The sequence below is a fragment of the Corythoichthys intestinalis genome, chromosome 1 (genome assembly GCF_030265065.1).
Source record: "Corythoichthys intestinalis isolate RoL2023-P3 chromosome 1, ASM3026506v1, whole genome shotgun sequence".
NCBI lineage: Eukaryota > Metazoa > Chordata > Actinopteri > Syngnathiformes > Syngnathidae > Corythoichthys > Corythoichthys intestinalis.
The window spans coordinates 10,511,663-10,526,250 of NC_080395.1; the positions used below are offsets into that span (position 1 = coordinate 10,511,663).

The 14,588-nt window shown below is 39.6% G+C and overlaps 1 protein-coding gene across 1 annotated transcript; it reads right to left on the reverse strand.

Moving 5' to 3' along the window:
- Positions 1-709: 709 nt before the first annotated feature.
- On the reverse strand, positions 710-13,396 carry LOC130927151 (gastrula zinc finger protein XlCGF8.2DB-like). Its single transcript, XM_057852762.1, has 2 exons — positions 13,319-13,396; positions 710-4,845 (listed from the first exon to the last, which is right to left on the reverse strand). The coding sequence occupies exon 2, from the start codon at positions 4,768-4,770 to the stop codon at positions 3,637-3,639; it is 1,134 nt and encodes a 377-aa protein (XP_057708745.1). The 5' UTR covers positions 4,771-4,845; positions 13,319-13,396; the 3' UTR covers positions 710-3,636.
- Between the last annotated feature and the right edge of the window lie 1,192 nt (positions 13,397-14,588).

Genomic DNA, 14,588 nt, shown 5'->3' on the forward strand with positions numbered 1-14,588 from the left:
AGAGATGGTGACCAATCGGGATGTGTTGTCAGCAGGTTTACCTAGGAACACAACAGGTAGGGGAGTCGTAGTAGGCGAGCATTGCTACCGAGGCAGATTTACACAACGGTGTAAAAAAACAAAAACGTATTGAAACCAAAAGTGGATAAATCGTTCAACTTACAAGAGTAGAGATGACAGGAACACACTCTCATTCCAGCAGAAATATGATCATAAGAAATGCTTTTCCGACGAACCGCTGCAATCCAGCCATCCGTCGTACCTTCGTGATCTGATATTTGGTCCTCCATGCAGGAAAACGGTGAAAAGTGAGTCCATTTTTCCTCACCCCTTTTTTTGTCGTAGGAGACGCTGTTGCACCCGGTAACGCAACAATAAAGCACCCATATTTTCTTTCTAAAACACCGAAAGAGTTAGCTTAGCACTATCACACGTTACAATCCGCATTGACTCTGCCGGCCCGGAAGTGAATTATCTTGCCAGCATGGAGGCGGGTCCAAACAATGACGTAGTACGTCCCATTCCCTATTGAGAAGATCTCTTAAAAAAAAAAAAAAAAAAAAAAAAAAAAAATTGGTTCATAATAGAGGAATTATGGGGAGTAAATGAATAGTTGTTAAAAAAAAAAAAAAAAAAAAGTCTAGTAATTCTATAATGAATGCTGCTGCCCCCGCGACCCGACCTTGGATTAAGTGGGAGATGATGGATGGATAGCTTTTATTGTCATCATACAATGTACAACGAGATTGTGGGGAGATTCTACTACACAGTGCAAAGGTAATTGAAAAAGATGCTTAAAAATACACAAAACATTTTTGTTGAAATAAATTCTTGGATATGTCAGCCTTTTGTGTCCTACAGGAAATACACTATTCCATACAGAAATAATAAAATATTCTAATTGAGACAATTTAAACTTTATGGACTCGCAAACTAGAGACAATTTCTTTATTCTGACACTTGCAATGCATTCAATGACCTCAATTTAGCCACAATTAGAATCAATATTTAATGCACAAATTTGACTGTTGACCAGTGTAATACATATTATTTCAAATATCCTTTCAAGATATTCAAGGTCCCTTTATAAAAGAGTTTAAAAAAGCAACAAATAGGGATGGGAATTGATAGGATTTTTCCGATTCCGATTCCATTATTGATATTGCTTAACGATTCGATTCTTTATCGATTCTATTTGGGGGAAAAGAAGAAGAAAACATTTTGATTTGCATCGAGTTTGTTTAATCAGAACTCACAACCTTACAAACTCTCGAGGTCAAAAGAGGCCCAAAGCCTCAATGTTAACTGTGGCAATATTTGGCAAATACACAAGATTTTGTAACATTTTACTGAAACATTTTTCTAATAGAAATAAAAAATATTGGTATATATTGGCATATTGGTCGTATCCCAAACGCAGTTATCTCCACCTTGCAATGACCAGGCATGAAAATGGGTCAGGGGTTAAAAAGGTAACAAGGGTGCGGAAGAAATACTTTCCGGTACAGCTGTCCCAAACGACTAATTTTCTCCCGATTAGTCGGCAGACTATTTTTACAATTAGTCGACTTATTAAAAAAAAAAAAAAGTATATTTTTTGTTACTAATTCAGCAATGACATTTTTGTTGATGCTTATTAATTCACAAAAACATTTTGGAACACTTAAATTCTTTAATGAAGTACAAATAAACATGTAAATAACAATAATTAATCACACATGAACAATGAGGTCAAATGCTCATCGCATTATCTAATGCAAAAGAATGGAATGTAAACAGCCTTTCCAACATTATTCAAAACAATTCTTTAAAAAAATGTAGCATTATTATTATAGTATACTACTATATATAATAGTATTATAATAATTATAATATTCATTGCCAATCACATTTTTCAAAAAGTGTGTCATTTTAAAGCTATTCTTCGTGTGGAATCTGAATTCTGTAGTATTTACACATTATAGTATTAATTCTGAAGTATGTGGGATTAACTCCAGAAATCTTTATATGAATGTGGCGTGGTTTTATTTTGAAATGTTCACCGGGAAGTACGTTCGCTAAACCGCCAACAGCTTCACACTCCGCAAAAAATCCCTTTACGTCATTGCTTGTGGTGTCACTGTCACTCATAGTATTTTGGTTTTTTCTCTCTCAATTTTTTCGTTTGCAAATAATGTTAACCAGCGATTTTTCATGTTTTAAGTGTCACCTTTTAACCGCAAGTTTAACTTTTGGAAAAGACTGCCAATGTTTTATAGCAGGCTAAAGTAGGTCGTCTTTTTTCCCCCCATTAGTCTCAATGTAGCAATGCTAACACTTACACACTTACACGTGTTTCCTTATTTTGTATGTCTGAAATTAATTCTACGGTGTTTTGATTCCTAATAAACATCTGTGAAATGAACTGGAGTCTAATAGTCATCTACACACACACAGAAATGTATGTATGCATGGACGCACGTGTTGATAAAACGCAGCCTTGAAAATTATTGCCCTCATTTTTATCTTGCGACCAATGGACCCATCCCATATCGCGACAGGCTTAGCAACTTTAATAAAACATGTCGTTAGTTAGTTAGATGGAATTACGACCCCCATCTTAAAAATGTTCTCCTCAGAACTACACAATTCAAGTATGTCACCCTCTTTGACTTCAAAATGGCGAATGTAGCCGAAAGGTGAGTGATTTTAATGCCTCAATGACTGCAAGTCACTTTATTTTTCCTCGTGAAGTGAAGACACACTTTCGAGCGTTTGAACTTACGTGTTGTCATTGTTATGTTTACGGCTGCAATGCTCGTGCTAAACCATCGTAACCTTTCATTTTCACCCTCTTTCCCGGTGAAGTGCAGCCAAACTTTGGAGCTATTGGTTCTTGGCGCCATGCTCGTTTGATGCGTCCAGGATGCGTCTGGACAACAAGACGCGTCACTGATGACGCAGCATGCGTCTTTAGGAATCGTTAAAGGGATCGTTAAGACTTTTTCATTTTGATGTCGAGGCCTCGAAACACTAGGAAACTGTTCGGAATTAGAATCGGATTTCGATTCCCATCCCTAGCAACAAACAGATGAGACAATAGCCAAATCTGAGTAAATTAAAATAGCAGAAAAGTCATAATATCAACAGAAAATCAAGTTTGACATGAAGTAACCTAACCTAACCTAAACTAAACCAAACCCAATTTGTTTTACTAAAAAAAAAAAAAATCAAGAATATTGGATATTTGTGAAAAAGACCAGGCCCTGCAAAATCATTTCACCACTTTTTCAAAAGAGGCTCAAGGGAAACTTAATAAGAAAGTTGAAAAGCTTTTTCCACTGTAAATATGTGGCAGGAATTTATAAATCTTATTAAACACTGCAATTCAATGTTTTTTCCGCATTGTCCGCATTCTCTCCAGTGTGTGTTCTTGTGTGTTTAAAACTTCCTTTCTGGGTGAATCTTTTACCACAACATGTGAAGACAAAAGTTTTTTTTCACTGTGTGTTTACACTTATCTATTATCAAATGACACTTCTGAGAAAATCTTTTTCTGCAAAGTGCAGACGAAAGGCTTTTCTCCAGTGTGTGTACCAATATGCATTTCACCATTAGAAATCATTTGTCGCAAAGAGTGCCAGCAAAAGGCCCTCCTCAAGTGTGTCTACGCTTATGTGTTGTTAAATGAGACTGCCGAGAAAATCTTTTGTTGCAAACTGTGCAGACAAAAGGCTTATCTCCAGTGTGTGTACGCGAGTGGTTTTCTAACAGTATCTTCTGAGAAAATCTTTGATCACAAACTGAGCAGGTGAAAGGCTTCTCTCCAGTGTGTGTTCTTGTGTGTGCGTTCAAACTTGCCTTCTGGGTGAATCTTTTACCACAATGTGTGCAGGCAAAAGGCCTTACTCCAGTGTGTATACGCTTATGCATTTCTAAATGAGTCTTCCGAGAAAATCTTTTATCGCAAAGTGAGCAGGCGAAAGGCTTCTCTCCAGTGTGTATTCTTGTGTGTTCATTTAAACTTCCCTTCTGGTTGAATCTTTTACCGCAATATGTGCAGGGAAACGGCTTTACTCCAGTGTGTGTACGCTTATGCGTTTCTAAATGAGTCTTCCGAGTAAATCTTTTATCGCAAAGTGAACAGGCGAAAGGCTTCTCTCCAGTGTGTGTTCTTGTGTGTGTGTTTAAACTTCCCTTCTGGGTGAATCTTTTACCGCAATATGTGCAGGGAAATGGCTTTACTCCAGTGTGTGTACGCTTATGCCTTTCAACATCATCCTTGCGAGAAAATCCTTTGTAGCAAATTATGCATGCAAACGGTTTCCCACCAGCACATTGTTTTGTGTCTATCTTCAATGATGACCTGTTTAAGGATTTCAAAGCATTTTGGTCAAAGTCAACATCCTCCTCATTAGTATCAGTGTCAGAAGAGTGTGACGTTACGTTGTCGCTGTCCGAATGTGACGTGACGTCGTCGCTGTCCGAATGTAACGTGACGTCGTCGCTGTCCGAATGTGACGTTACGTCGTCGCTGTCCCAATGTGACATTACGTCGTCGCTGTCCGAAAGCGGAGCTAAGAAGCCGTCCAGTTGCGATCGTCCCACTTCTTTTGTTGTCAGGTGCATAAATGAGTTTTCGCTCGAAGGTGTCGCTGCTCCGCTCTCTTCGCTTGGATCTTCATCTTCTTTGCTCTTCACACCGACAACCACTGCAATGATTTCATCTTCCTGTTCTTCTTCTTTAATGTAGGGGGTGACTGGCTCTGCTTCCTGTTTGATGTACAACATCTCCGACTCCTGTTTAAAGTGGAGGGGATTGTGTTTCTCAGGGTGAAGATCTTTTTCAGCGATGTCTGTGGGACACTGGGTCGGAAGAAAAAAAAAAATCATGTGATTTGCTGAAGTCGAGCTTTTGCACTGATTTATTCTCATTTAGGGCTGAAACGAATACTCGAGCAACTCGAGTAACTCGAGTTGAAAAACCGATCCAAGTAATTTTATCCACCTCAAGTAATCGTTTATTTTTACTTGTTTATTTTGACAGCTCTAAGCATCACGTTTTGCTCGGACTACTTTTATTAATGCGGGAAAACGCGCTGATGTCACGTGCGTAGAGGAAGAAGCAAAAAAAACAAAAACTGCAACCGACAGCCGCTACAAACCACGCCATTACTGCCACCTACTGGTTTGACGATTTGGCCACAATGCCTGAAGTTGTTTTTCTTTTTTAAATGATAAATACGTATATAATGGCAACTGTTGACTTCTGTCGGAGCTTTGACTGTAAAATCCCGTTTGGTGTCGCATCGGCGCGCTGCCGATGATTGTAAACTTTTATAGCAAAGTTTGATTTTTGCCTCGGCAAGCTATCAGTAAGCTAAACCGCGCTAGGCATTATGGGAAACGTAGTTTAGAACTGCAACGTTTGGAAACATGCTGATTGAATAGTTTGTCAGTTTATTTCGGTTTTTGTTTGTGTGCAATCTAGAACATTGAATGAGAACATCAATTGAATGGGAATAACAATTTGTCAAGGACAATTGTCGTGATAGTAATTTATAAAAAATGTTTAGTTGGCACATAGCCTACTGTGTGTATGTGTATTGACTGGACTACATTTCTATGGGTCTGCATTATATATGTATATACATATATATATATATATATATATTTCTTTTTAAGTTATTATTTATTTTTTTTCAAACTGCATTTTTCCATCCAGAGTGAGGGGGCACACTTTAAAGAGCATACGACACCAGAAAAAAAGTCTTAAATGGCATTATTATGTGAATTAGAATCATATTTTGAGACGATTCGACTATATACAACAATTTAGCAAAGCGCAGATGACGAGAAATTAGTCTTTTAATCTGCCGGTTAGCCACGCCTACAATTATAGGGCTTTAGCGTCCCCAACAGGTGGATGACGTCAGCGGTAGACTAGGCTCATCGGTTTTACTATTCAGCCCATTGAGGGGGAATTGTTCAGAACGAGGAAAACGAGACGAAGAGAGCTGCAAAATGTCATTGTTTCAGTCTCTCTACTCCCAATATTTTTACAGGATATTCTTTTTATCCAAGTATTTTCCCCAATAGCTATATAAATGGCTTGAGAAGGACCAGTCAGCCCGTCGAGGGGGAACTATTCACAATGAGGAAAACGCGACGAAGAGAGCGGCAATATGTCATTGTTTCTGTCTCTTTACTTCAATATTTTTACAGGATATTCTTTTTACCCAAGTACTTTCCCCAATTGCTAAATAAATGGCATGGTCATGACAAATAACTTGTGCTAAATGGAATATAAAATAATAAAAATCCATTTATTCAAGACGACATGGCAAAATTACTCCATAATGGTCAAAACAGTCGACTTTACCTTTACTGTCACACCTGCCGAACGATATTTTATGACACCTAAATCGGACATATGTCATTTCCCTTCCCCGGCTTCGGAGAATGTAAACAGACCAGAAGGAGTGACAGCTAGCCGACATGCTAACCCGAACCGAGGGATGTTTCAAAGTCTTCGAAGTGGAAAATCACACATAACTAGCCTGGATTATTTGACATGACGACCCGGTTGTCGAGTTTCTTTGCGGATCGGCAAACCGCCCGGCGGAGAGCAATTTACAGTTCGTTCCCTGGAGGAGGGTGGCTGGAATTGTTGTGTAGCTAACGTACTAACAGCTAACTGCTAATGAGCGTGAGGATAGCTTTTTACATGCCTATCAATGATCAAACGTAAGTAGTCCTTTATTTAAAGGAATTTTATAGTGTTTACTTTGTAATCACTGTATTCGTATTTGACATAATACAAAACAAGATGTTTACTCACTTCCTTGTAAGTCCAATGGTCCCACAGTAAATATCCACGGTGAATGGGAACCTTTTGAAACTCCAAAAAGGCGCATACGCCTCTCCCGCATACAGAATGATTTTTCTGCAGCCGTTTGGCTGGCGTGATGCAAAAAATAAAAGTATTAATCCGCAAAATCAGCTGAATCCTTCGTCCTCATACACAACAGTACACTGTAGCGTGAAGAGGACGTCTTCTACCGTACACGTCACAGCGCCCTCCTCCTCAATGCGAGACCGAAGCCGGAAGTCACTCATTTTCCTGGCGCGGGATTCAAAAAACTAAATAAATATAGCGATCGCTTCCACACACATCCAAGCGGTCCATATCATTCAGGAGCATAAAATACCGCGTGTATTATGAAATAAACATGCTTTTTCGTGTCACAAGCACTTTAAAGCTGTACTGTGAAGTAATTTCATAACATGCCAAATAGGGTCACAAGTAATTCAATATTGTCCAACAAATAAAGCATGAAAAAATAATTTATATGTTGTATATTTGACAAAATAATCGCGTTTCCGAAGTTCGAGCCTGAAAGGGGACGAACCCGGAAGTGATACATCACACCGGGAACTAAGAGTGTGACAATATCTCGATACAGCGATATATCGCGATATTTTGCAACCCGATGGTTTATCGATATGCTCCCGCCAAGAATCGATACTTTTATTTCACATATTGGCCATACAATGGAGTATGGATGCTGTAAACTGCTCAATGTTTGTTGAGCAATTCCTTGGCGGTCCACTAGGGGCGCTCGGGAGTGGCGGTGAGGGTAAAGTGCACACAAGTTGTCTAGAGAAGAAGAGAGGAACCTCCAAGTGGTTTGAAAAAATAAAAGCTCTGTGAGAACGGTGGAGGAAAAAATGAGAAAAATATTGCTACAAATCACACATGGGGACACACTTTAGATTTTACACCAACAAGAAAGGAAGTAAGGTGAACAAGGACTTTGCTGTATGCAAGAATTGTCTAAGAAAAATAAGTTTCACTGGGAGCTGGTGACGTAGTGGACACCGGAGTTTGTGAGCTTCGCTTTCATCACTTGAGGTAAGAAAGTTTTGCAATGTAATTGACTTTTTAATTTACATGTATTATTTTGATGACATTTGGTGTTGAATGATATAAAATAAACCAGGACCCTAAACTGGATGAAAATGAATATCGAACAAGCCCACATGAATTTACCGATTTATTTGAGAACCAATTTCCATCTAGTTTACTACACAAACTGTTATTACTGTCATTTTGATACAATAAGCTATAAAAATGGTTTGAATAGGTTCCAAGATATATAAAGTGATGTGCATGATAATTAATTTAGCCTACATATTAAAAATAGGTAATTATTGATGTAGCCTACATATTAAAAATAGGTAATTATTGAATGTTTAATTTCTATACATTCAATTCATATTTTTTTTTAATTCAATACTTCCAACACAAAAAAAAAATCTGGATTTCAACTCAAACGCTATGAAGTAGCTAATATTTTTTGTTTTATTTTGTTGTTTTTAAGGTGAGGAAGACTGTGACTGAGCAAGTCTGACATCTTAAATGCTGAAGCAGATAGCGGAAGTGGTCAAACCAAGCAACAAAGGTCATATACGAAGAAAAGACCCACCAATTTTATCATTGCCCCACTCCAAGCTCAACTGCTGACCCCTACGGCACTTTTTATTTTTTTAAAGATTTAAAACTTCAAAGAAATTAAGGGTGCCATTCATCATAATCTCTCCAAGCGATATCAGTGGTCGTGGTTGGTTTCCTCTATATGTGCAGGGGTACAATTTGCAGTAGATTTATATTTTACAGCAATGTTGCACAGAAAAGGTGTCACTTTTTAATAAATGACTTGAACAGTATTTTTTCTATTTTTAAATCTCTCTTTTTTTTTTTCCCCCCGTTTCAACAGTTGTATCGTAGAATGTCATGTATCCAATTTCTGACCAATATATCGATAATCGCTGTATCGTGATATAATCGTTATCGTGAGCCTTGTATCGCGAATCGTATCGTATCGTGAGGTGCCCTGAGGTTCCCACTCCTACCGGGAACAGTGATGGCAGCTCCATACATACGGCCGCCATACAAAGCCCTTCAAACAATGATTCAAACAGCGATATAAACGATAGATCGAGCGCAAGGGAGATCCAAGTTTTTGAAGAGTTGGAGGAAGAAGAGGAGCTTGGGATTTTATGTTGGACCTAACATGTATGAGCCAGACGCTAATCAGGATTCAAACAATGTGCCTAGACTACCTGACATGGAATGGATACAAGACCCATCGAGATGACAAGATTGGTAAGATATAGGCTGTTATTATTTTCATGATTTGAAGATGCAGGCATTTGCACATAATTTTATGTTTTTGTCTATCTGATGACATTGTTTAAAAAAAAAAAAAAAAAATCAGACTGCATGTTCATTTTGGCAGATCCGGCAGCGCTCTAGCATATAAAATAAAAATATAAAACGTTGCGGGTGAGTCGTTGATGGCTTTCTCCACTTTATTGTGGCAACAATAAGAAAACAATAATAGCGGACTGCTGCCACATTCGACCGCAAAGTTTTGCTTGTCGCTCATCTCCGCCTCGCCTCGTACTTCCAGCTACTACTACTTCCTGGGGGCTATCGGCAGGAAGTGGGGTCTAATGGCGTGAGGAAATGTAGTTTTTTCACACAAGCGAACAGATTACAAAGCACCACTTCAGTGTTGTCCCGAGACTACATTTCCCATGATTCACTGAGGGACTTGAGCTGTCAAAGTTCACATTTGACAGCATTCTGCAGCTGTTAGCTCGCCATTCATGCTCGTTTGGAATTTGATCGCCAGTCTGATAAACTCCCGCTTTTTTGGTGAGGTCTTTTGTGTTTATTCGTTATTGGATCGTTTTTGTTCACCACTGTAAATAAGAACACTGAAGCAAGAAGTGGTAAGTCGCCATTTCTGTTCAACCCGTTTTCTCCTGTGTTTTTTAGCGTAAGAAGCTAGGTTAGTGGCTGTCTTTTCTTCATTCTTTTTCATGATCAGGGTTTAGTTAGCGGTTGGGGTTCAAGTGTAGATTCCTTTTGTTTGCCTGGGCTTACCCTGAAGCCGCGCTTCATCTACATTTTGTACATATTGCCTTGAAAGGTAGAAAAGCGCTATATAAGTATAACACCATTTACCATATTCATTCAGAGTTTGTTGTAAAATTTTGTGCCACTTGTGAAATTGTGTGGCTCGTTTTATGTTGCGCCTTTCGCGAGCCGTCCTTGGGACGTAACACTAGCGAACACAACAACTATGCCACGACTATTGCCACGAGTTGGCTTTCGGCTAACGTCGCTAGCTTCTACTGTACATTCCACAACAGTTGGCAGCTCTGCTTTGACAAAGTCATCAGTCATGTATCCAAAAATCACACTTACTTTTTGGCAAATCCTTGATCATTAGCAGACTGGTTAAGGAAGCAGGCATCTTCGAAGTGTTTGCAGCAGGGAACACTACTCGATGATGGCGTGAAATTCATTCGTTTTGTGCAAACGAAAGATGTCCATTTACGTGCCCTGCTATCCTTTGGCCACTCATACAACTTTTCGTTTGAGTGAGAACAAAACACCACCACACACCGCCGTGGCATCTTACAGAGAAGCAATGCAACAAACAATACTCTTCTATGGCGGACTTTCTCGCACTTCCCGGTGTGACGTAATTTCCGAAGATTTCCGAAGATTGCCAAAGAAAAGCATTTTCGTTGTCAGGGGCGTTGCTATGGGTTAAACAAAGAATCTGGAAGGGTTGCGTTAAAAAAAATATGAAAATATGCTCATAATTGTTTAGCCATTGATATTATTCAAAAACATGGTTGGCCAACCTTAGTTCAAAGTTCCCCTTTAAATATATTTAAGTGATATAGGCATCTTTGAGTGAACTTCGAGTAAAATTCAAGTATCTTGAGGCCGGGCTGAGGCTGGGCTGAGTGTCCTCTTTTTTAGAAATCAAAATATGGTCACCCTAGTCCAGGGGTTCCCAACCTATTCCACTAAGGCACACTGTGGGTGCAGGATTTCATTCTTACCAAACAAGATGACAACACTTTTTCCCCAATCTGGTGTTTTACAAGTGCAATCAGTTGATTGCAGTCAGGTGTGGCTGGTTTTAGCAGAAGCCTCATTGGTTCAACTGTCTCTGCTGGATCGGCTGGAACAAAAACCAGGACCCACAGTGTGCCTTGAGGACTGGGTTGAAAACCCCTGCCCTAGTCAACAGCAGCCAATGAACTGACAAAGAAGTGACCCAAAAATGCACCGAAACTAACATGAAGTGACCTGAGATGAACAGAATGTACAGTGCCTTGCAAAAGTATTCGGCCCCCTTGAACCTTGCAACCTTTCGCCACATTTCAGGCTTCAAACATAAAGATATAAAATTTTAATTTTTTTGTCAAGAATCAACAATAAGTGGGACACAATTGTGAAGTGGAACAAAATTTATTGGATAATTTAAACCTTTTTAACAAATAAAAAACTGAAAAGTGGGGCGTGCAATATTATTCGGCCCCCTTGCGTTAATACTTTGTAGCGCCACCTTTTGCTCCAATTACAGCTGCAAGTCGCTTGGGGTATGTTTCTATCAGTTTTGCACATGGAGAGACTGACATTCTTGCCCATTCTTCCTTGCAAAACAGCTCGAGCGCAGTGAGGTTGGATGGAGAGTGTTTGTGAACAGCAGTCTTCAGCTCTTTCCACAGATTCTCGATTGGATTCAGGTCTGGACTTTGACTTGGCCATTCTAACACCTGGATACGTTTATTTTTTTAACCATTCCATTGTAGATTTGGCTTTATGTTTTGGATCATTGTCCTGTTGGAAGATAAATCTCCGTCCCAGTCTCAGGTCTTGGGCAGATACCAACAGGTTTTCTTCCAGAATGTTCCTGTATTTGGCCGCATCCATCTTCCCTGTCCCTGCTGAAGAAAAGCAGGCCCAAACCATGATGCTGCCACCGCCATGTTTGACAGTGGGGATGGTGTGTTCAGGGTGATGAGCTGTGTTGCTTTTACGCCAAACATATCGTTTTGCATTGTGGCCAAAAAGTTCAATTTTGGTTTCATCTGACCAGAGCACTTTCTTCCACATGTTTGGTGTGTCTCCCAGGTGGCTTGTGGCAAACTTTAAACGAGACTTTTTATGGATATCTTTGAGAAATGGCTTTCTTCTTGCCACTCTTCCATAAAGGCCAGATTTGTGCAGTGTACGACTGATTGTTGTCCTATGGACAGACTCTCCCACCTCAGCTGTAGATCTCTGCAGCTCATCCAGAGTGATCATGGGCCTCTTGGCTGCATCTCTGATCAGTTTTCTCCTTGTTTGAGAAGAAAGTTTGGAAGGACGGCCGGGTCTTGGTAGATTTGCAGTGGTCTGATGCTCCTTCCATTTCAATATGATGGCTTGCACAGTGCTCCTTGAGATGTTTAAAGCTTGGGAAATCTTTTTGTATCCAAATCCGGCTTTAAACTTCTCCACAACAGTATCTCGGACCTGCCTGGTGTGTTCCTTGGTTTTCATAATGCTCTCTGCACTTTAAACAGAACCCTGAGACTATCAAAGAGCAGGTGCATTTATACGGAGACTTGATTACACACAGGTGGATTCTATTTATCATCATCGGTCATTTAGGACAACAGTGGATCATTCAGAGATCCTCACTGAACTTCTGGAGTGAGTTTGCTGCACTGAAAGTAAAGGGGCCGAATAATATTGCACGCCCCACTTTTCAGTTTTGTATTTGTTAAAAAAGTTTAAATTATCCAATAAATGTTGTTCCACTTCACGATTGTGTCCCACTTGTTGATTCTTGACTAAAAATTAAATTTCATATCTTTATGTTTGAAGCCTGAAATGTGGCGAAAGGTTGCAAGATTCAAGGGGGCCGAATACTTTTGCAAGGCACTGTACGTCGCTACACTTTGACTTGATGTTTGGGATTGCGTTAGTGTCACGTTCAGTGAAATATACATGCCAAACAACCTATGCCTGATTTATTGTGTGCATGGCTGCATGTGTGTGGTTGTGAGAATGAATGGCAGACATAATAAAGAACCGTTGTTTTTGTTGTGGATCAACGCCACGAAAGGGTCTCGCAGTGTCCCATAATCTAATCTAAAGCAGGATTGGACGCGTACGAAAACGCCAGTTAGTCTACAATCAATAGTGTTTTGTAGCATTTTGAAGACAAGTCGAAAAGCGTTTTATACAGTTAAATGTGATCACTCTAATGTTAAGCGAGCGAGCCTCCCTAAAAAGCAAAATGTACAAATCAGAAGTGGTGTTAAACCAAAGCAATCGAAATGCGTTAACCTGTCTCGGCTAGCGAGCTAAGCTTAAAAACGTTTTGCATGCCTGGGAATCTATTACATAGAGCCAAACGACTTCCACTAAGCCTAGATAGTACGTTTTAGTCCATTAAATTCTCACTTGGGTACTTACCCGATGAGAATGCTTTAAAGGAGTTTGTTTGGTTAAAAGAAGGGAACACGAAAAAACGGCAAGTGTGACGAGCGGACACGGATGTTGCGTCAAGTGAACCGGAAGTGGACATTTTCAGGCGCTTAACCTTCCATCTTCCATCAAAGTAATGAACTCGCTTCATTTTAAAGCATTAGCTTTTCAGGTTAACTTGGTTTACCTTTACTTGCTAACCATGAGCCATAATTATTCCATAAATAGGAAATACAAGTGCAAGGAAAAACTAGATGGTGGTGAGAACGGCCAGGAGAGGTCGCTGAAGGCAAGAAACCTCCACTCAAAGCAAGTTGTGTCACCTGACTTAAATAACTGCTTAAATGTTTCCTGAAAAAAAAAAAAAAAAAATTTGTTAATTCATTGAATTCTATGCATTAAATGAATTGATAAGTTAATACAATGGTAATAAAAACGAAACTAATTAAAAATACAGACTATGTCCCGAAGTGACAGTATAATTTTACGTTAAATAGGGAATGGGACGTACTACGTCATTGTTTGGACCCGCCTCCATGCTGGCAATATAATTCACTTCCGGGCCGGCAGAGTCAATGCGGATTGTAACGTGTGGTAGTGCTAAGCTAACTCTTTCGGTGTTTTAGAAAGAAAATATGGGTGCTTATTGTTGCGTTACCGGGTGCAACAGCGTCTCCTACGACAAAAAAAGGGGTTAGGAAAAATGGACTCACTTTTCACCGTTTTCCTGCATGGAGGACCAAATATCAGATCACGAAGGTACGACGGATGGCTGGATTGCAGCGGTTCGTCGGAAAAGCATTTCTTATGATCATATTTCTGCTGGAATGAGAGTGTATTCCCCTCATCTCTACTCTTGTAAGTTGAACGATTTATCCGTTTTGGTTTCAATACGTTTTTTGTTTTTTTCTTTACTGTTGTGTAAATCTGCCTCGGTAGCAATGCTAACCTACTCCTCCTCATCACCTACCTGTTGTGTTACTAGGAAAACCTGCATATGAAATCCTGACAACACATCCCGATTGGTCACCATATCTCTTCTTGGGTTATTCTGAGGTCAAGCGCACCACATCGGAGCGTTGAGAGGTTGGAAAGGCGAAGAGTGCACGCTGAAACTTCAGTTTGCTCTGCTCTTACAAACACGATCCCAAGTGTTATGAAAAGTCAATAAAATATGAATACCAAAACATGACTTGAACAACTTCTTGACAAACTGTAACTGCTTGTTGTTTACTTCAGGTCTTCATAATAAACAGGT